Here is a 6,014-nt window from a genome sequence, read left to right as displayed (position 1 = left end):
TGGATGCTGACAGGTGGATTTTATTTTGTCCAATGTAACATTCATTCATATATTACTACCTAACACTAAGTACTAAATTGATTCATTCCTGTTTCGGATGTAGGAATACCCTGTGTGCATGCATGTGCTGCACTAGCTAGGGTGAACAAGAATCCAGAGGATTTTTGCCACAAACTAGTTACTATGGACTCATATAGGGAGACATATCAGCATCATATTAATCCCATTCCTGAGCAGACTTTCTGGGAGGTTTCAGAATCTCTTAAGCCCCAACCTCCAAAGATTAAGAGGGGGCCAGGTAAGTTACAACAAAAAAGGCGAATAGGCACAGATGAAGCTAAGGGTGGCTCGAAGAAATCCAAACCCACTTCCACCAAGGACAACACAAACCTAAAGAGGCAGCTTGCACCATTCACATGCAGCTACTGTGGGGAAAAAGGACACACAAAGAGAGGTTGTAAAAAGAAAAAACTAGCAGATGCTGCTGCAAAAGCCAAAGCTGCTGCTGCTGCACAAGCAAAAGCTGCTGCTGCTGCACAAGCAAAAGCTGCCGCTAAGAATACAACTAGAGCTGAAACTAATGTTGTTGAAGATGGTCAGAATGCTGCTAAACCTGACCCCAATGCTGAACCTGATCCGAATGCCACTGATGATGCCAATGTTGGTAAAGATGCTCCGGCTGATGATGATGACACTAATGTCCAACCAGTTGAAGTTGACCTTTCTCAACCAATTTACTCTGAACCAGAGGAGTCTCAGCAGGTAATCAACTTATTTTTCATCTAATGACAACTTGTAAATTGTTTAGTGTTATGTAATTATAACCGCACCATCTGATATACTACAATTCTTGTAGGCTACTGAAGTTTGTACCATCACTAAGTCAAGACCGGATAAGCTCCCACCAAAGAGAAAGTCATCTGTCTCACCAACTTCTGCCCATGAGCCAGTGAATCCCATGCAAGGTGCTAGCTCAGGAACAGCTGCAAGACTTGGCAGTATCCTCAAGTTCATTCCCACTCCAGGATTCAAGGCACCAAGGAAGAAAAATTGAAGACTCTTGCTTGTTGTATTGGGATGTATTTTGTATAAGACAATTTCAAAGTAATTTTGTATAGCAATGCCATGCTTGTTTGGTTAGGATTACTTTGTTACCAGACATATGCTTATGTTTATTTTGTTACCAGCACCTTCTTATGGCTTTGTAAGGCAGTCAAAACTTATGAATCATGACTTTGTTATGTTAAAATGATTAATATATTTTGCTATTGCTATATTTTGCTATTGCTATATATCCAGATTTTCTTTAGTGGTACAAAAATAGTTAGTATCTCCAACAGGTTGGCTAACACAGTTACATGTTGAATAAGTTTTTTTCATTCATGCAAATATTACACATATGAACTCAATCGCATCATTACCCAACATTGAGATCAAAGTTTGCAAAATACCACTAGTAAGAACAACAGCATTACAGAAATAACCACAAACAATAATTTGATCATAAACTTTTGACTCCTAACATCCGATTCTAATTTTTCCAGCCTCCAACCTTCTGTCATCTTCTGCTCTTCATTATAGTTAAGACTTTCTGATTTTGCAGGGACAGCCTCTTGCCCAACATCTGCCCAAACAAACAAACCACACCATCTTTTACCAATTGTCTGCAGTCAACGAATGTTTCAATAACCAAATTAGAAGTTGGAGAAGGAATGAAAAATCAGGAAAAATTAACAATTACAGCTAACATTATAATTTGGGCATCCAAAAAAGGGCTTATTTGGGTTGGAATGTGTCCCAGACCACCGGAGCCCAGGTCGGCAGCCGCAACCACACCATTCTGGTACACGCGTAGCCCTACTACGATTTTGGGTCTTCGCCCTGTATCCATTGCTTGTTGACCGTATCGAGCTCCCACTGGCTTGCCTTTCACCTCCAAACATTGCTTCAGAGCTTCAATGGTGGTCCAGAATTATATTACGAAGGAGAGAAGAAGAGATACTAGTTATAATAATGATTCTTAGGTTTTAGGGTTTTATTGGGACCAGGGACCACATTGGGTACAAAATTCAGATTTGCCACATCAGCTAGCCGTTGCTGGCTCCAGCGTGGCATTGGTGGTGCCAGATCACCCCTCCGTTTGCTGACTTGGCGCCGGAAAGGGTTGAAGGGCAACTATGGGTCCCGGAGCAAAATGTCAGGGATGCTTTTAGTGAATTTTAAAAGTCAGTGACAAGTATGGGTAACTCGCCCAATCTCAGGGACCACTTTGGGGTTTTAGTCGCATTTTAGTGTAAGAGACACGGTATATGTTTCAAAATCAGAGAATAAGGAAGCAAGGGGGGAGAAAGAAGGGTCATCCTAACCTGACTTTTTATTCCCGAAAGCCCGAAACTAATGGCAAGCTATCTTGGGTGCAGGTTTTTTCAATCCTAAAGTCTTCTGTTTCAGAATGCACAACTATGGCGTTGCCTTTTTGAGGATTCTGATTAACAAAATCTCTAGAAAGATTCATAATAGTTGTCTCACGTTAACATCAATGGTCCTACTAATCACAATATTTGATTTCAAGCCTTCTGTCAATATTACCAATTTTGGAGATATTTTTTTCTAAATGAGTATTGAATCAGGGCATATAAGAAAGTCCAACAAGTGATAGTATCTTTGAATTTGTGAAGCTGCCATCATTCTCTCAAAATTATCTGAGGTGGGTTCTTAAGCAACCATGCTATATCTATAAGCACGACTAACGATGTATGTTTATGTGCAAAATCTTCAAAATCTTCACACAAGTTGCCGATGGAACCACCAGATATAGACTGGAATAGTTTAGGATAACTACAATACAAAATTTAAATAAAAAAAAAAAAAACAGCAAGACAAGCTATTGAATTAAGACAAGCTAAAGTCAAAATAAGACTACAATTTTTTTTTCTTGAAGGTGCGCCAACTAAATTAACTTGGTCATATGAACTATCTTCTTACTTTACTATTGTTGTTTTATCATGATCACTCTCTTCATGATAATCATTAAATAGGAGATATGTTACTTTTCGTCGTAGATCTTTTCTGCCATTTGCTTTAATCTTCGTGTAGTTTTCAAATTAGAAACAAACTTTTTGCTTTTACTTCTCTCGAGTTTGTCTTTTTCAAAAAAGTAAGAAACAAATAAGCATGATGAGATTAAAGCAAAAATATTAGTCAATTATTTTTGTGTATATTAGTAAGAATTTTTTCTTATGAACAGGACTATGTCTAACAAAAAAAATGTTGGAAATTAATTTGTATATTAAATTTTTTAAAAATTAATTTATTTGTTGGAGTAAAATCTTAGAGATTGATTTGTGTATTAATTTTTCTTAAAAACTAAAATATCCGTTTTTAAAATTTTTGAAGATTGATTTGAGTAATTACTAATTACTCTAAGAAAAATATTTTTTTATTTTTTTATAAAATTAAATAAAAAGATATTTTTTATTTATATTAAATTATAAAAATATTTTAATAATTATATTGATATAATATATTTTTTTTTAAAAAAATTAAATACTGACATAAAAAATATTCTCCACTTATAATTTTATTATTTATCTATATTTTCAACATATTTATACGTATGAATTTATTACCATACCAAAATAAACACCTTACATATATGCCTATATACAAGTTTGATTTTCACATAGTCAACTCCAAATCCTTCTACATTACCTACGTAATGTTTGGCTAAAGGGGAGATAGGAAAATTTCTGAGATTATGGAATGATAGGTTTGCTCAAATGAAAGGTCAAGAATAAAGTTCCATTAGACGAAGAAAAACACATTTTTTTTTCCTTTGACATGAGAACATTATGAAGATTACATGACCATCCCAGTGAACAAATAACAATGGACTCACAAACATTACATAATCCGATATAGCCCTCTTCCATAATCATACAAAAACTAACCAATTTAATTACCCCTTGAATGCAATCTGTAATTATATATTACCCATAACATTTTATTATAGAATCTTGAATGCATACTATCCCTTTGACCACTGAAATTATTATTATGATTATGATTATTAATATTATTAAGAAGCATTAAACGGAGGGGCCTTCAAGATGTTCCTTGATATGGTAACCGTCGCCAAAGGGTTTCTTGGAGAGTGAAAGGCGCACACCCGGGTCATGGTGGGAGCAAGAAGTGTTATAAAGAAGAGAGTTGTTGACACACTGCACATTGCTGTTCATGTAAGCAGCCATTGGGAACGAAGAAGTTCCTCTTCCTTTTCCATTCTTATGCTTCTGCTTTGAGCTACCTTCTCCGCCGCTCGAGCTCTCCCATTCGCTGCCGTGATCTGTAACAATGCCCTTCTTGTGAAGATAGCTAGGTTCATGCTTCTTCTGGGATTGGACAAGTTCCATGTATGCTCCTCTGTTTTCCCCTGCAATTGTTATGACCTTCATCCCAGAGTCCTCTGAATCTGAAACCTTCTTATGAATGCTTTTCTCTCTGGATTCATGGCCGTGTTTTCCATGGTGGGTTGTTTCCCTGTGGAAATCGTTGTTGCCGTTGTTCCACTGGCGAGGCTTCTCAACGGTGCTCTGAACGAGAACGGTTTTGGGCTCTGCCTCCACGGGGATCTTAGGCTCTATCTTCAGCTGAGAAGGTGGCAGGGTAAGAGGAGAGGGTGGTGGAGCATATGGTTTGTACTTTGGGGATTGCATTGGGCTCTGAACAGGTTGCTTGATTGTTTTTGGAGACTCATGAGGAGGAGAATAAGAAGTGCTTGGTTTGCGAGACGGTGAAGTTGGAACTGATGAGGTGGTTATAACTGTAGCCTTTGGGATTGGAGAACTTGGCAGTGAGGAAGAAGGAGCAGGGGGCTTCTGAGCCGGTGATGAAGGGGCAGATGTTCTGGCATCCCCGGCGGCGAAGCGTGATGGGGCTTCTTGCGCCGGGGTTGGTTCTTGAGGCTGCGTTTGAGGCGAGGATGGTGCCGAAGTAGTCCTGAATGTAGGAAGAGCCGCGAACGGACGTGGCTCTGGAGCTGGAGCAGGGGCAGGGGCAGGGGCAGGGGCGGGGGCCGGGGCTGGTGCGGCACGAATGGAGCTTAGGCGAAACCATGGACGAACCGGAGGTGGGTTAGCCATGGCTTGGTGGGTTGAGGTGGGAAGTTGTGAAGCCTTAAAAAGAAGAAATGAGAAAAATGTATTGAGATGGAAGATGGTAAGTATGGGTGCAAAATGATATGGCATAAGGCATTGTTATTTATAGAATCCAAAGTAAATAAACGTATAACTTGTGTGAGGTTGAAACAAAAAGGCCGCGAATTATGTATCCGAGTGAGACCACTCCAATGCAAAATTAAAATAGGGAAAGCATCGGATTCAATATGGCCAGCTGACACAAGCTCATATACCTCACAAAGCAAGGTTCGAATCACAATTCACAGTTTGAGTCATTCGAAATTTACTGTGTTGTGTTCCTGTCTCACCCGAAATATGTTATACCTAATAATCAAGAATCATACTACTTATTACATAGCTCCTTGCAGTTTATAGGATCATTCATACGTCTCAATTCTCGTATCCTACTTCCTACCTCATTGATATTATCTTTACCACTATACTGACAGTGTTTGGCATGCTTCTGACTTTGCTTGTTTAGTTAGCCAAGTAGCGATACCCTCTTGCCTTGCATTGCCTTTACATACTTTTCCTTCTTTGGAAGATGCTTCAGTTCATGGAGCTTCCTTGCCAATGCCAATAGAGTGGTGTAATGTAAACGACTCACATGCAGGCTATCATATCCTATCCTATCTCAGCGTTTCACAAGAAAAGAACCGCCAAGTGGGTCCTTTTTTATACTGTGTTATTGCTTTCTATTTGTTCCTTCTTTGGTTAAAGATGGTTACTATTTAATTAATTAACTAAAGAATGCTGGCTTAAGGTTCCAAACTATCACGTACAATGATTCTTTGTTTCCGACTCAATATATATAGTTTAAACGATGGTCATAATGTC

The 6,014-nt window shown here is 38.6% G+C and overlaps 1 protein-coding gene across 1 annotated transcript; it reads right to left on the bottom strand.

Annotated features, from left to right (window-relative positions):
* Positions 1-3,804: 3,804 nt before the first annotated feature.
* Positions 3,805-5,760, bottom strand: LOC112758515 (uncharacterized). Its single transcript, XM_025807212.3, has one exon. The coding sequence runs from the start codon at positions 5,244-5,246 to the stop codon at positions 4,089-4,091; it is 1,158 nt and encodes a 385-aa protein (XP_025662997.1). The 5' UTR covers positions 5,247-5,760; the 3' UTR covers positions 3,805-4,088.
* Positions 5,761-6,014: the final 254 nt, after the last annotated feature.

This window comes from Arachis hypogaea, chromosome 16 (genome assembly GCF_003086295.3).
Source record: "Arachis hypogaea cultivar Tifrunner chromosome 16, arahy.Tifrunner.gnm2.J5K5, whole genome shotgun sequence".
NCBI classification, from domain to species: Eukaryota; Viridiplantae; Streptophyta; class Magnoliopsida; order Fabales; family Fabaceae; genus Arachis; species Arachis hypogaea.
Note: the sequence above shows the minus strand (reverse complement) of the source record. Positions and strands in the feature narration are given on the sequence as shown.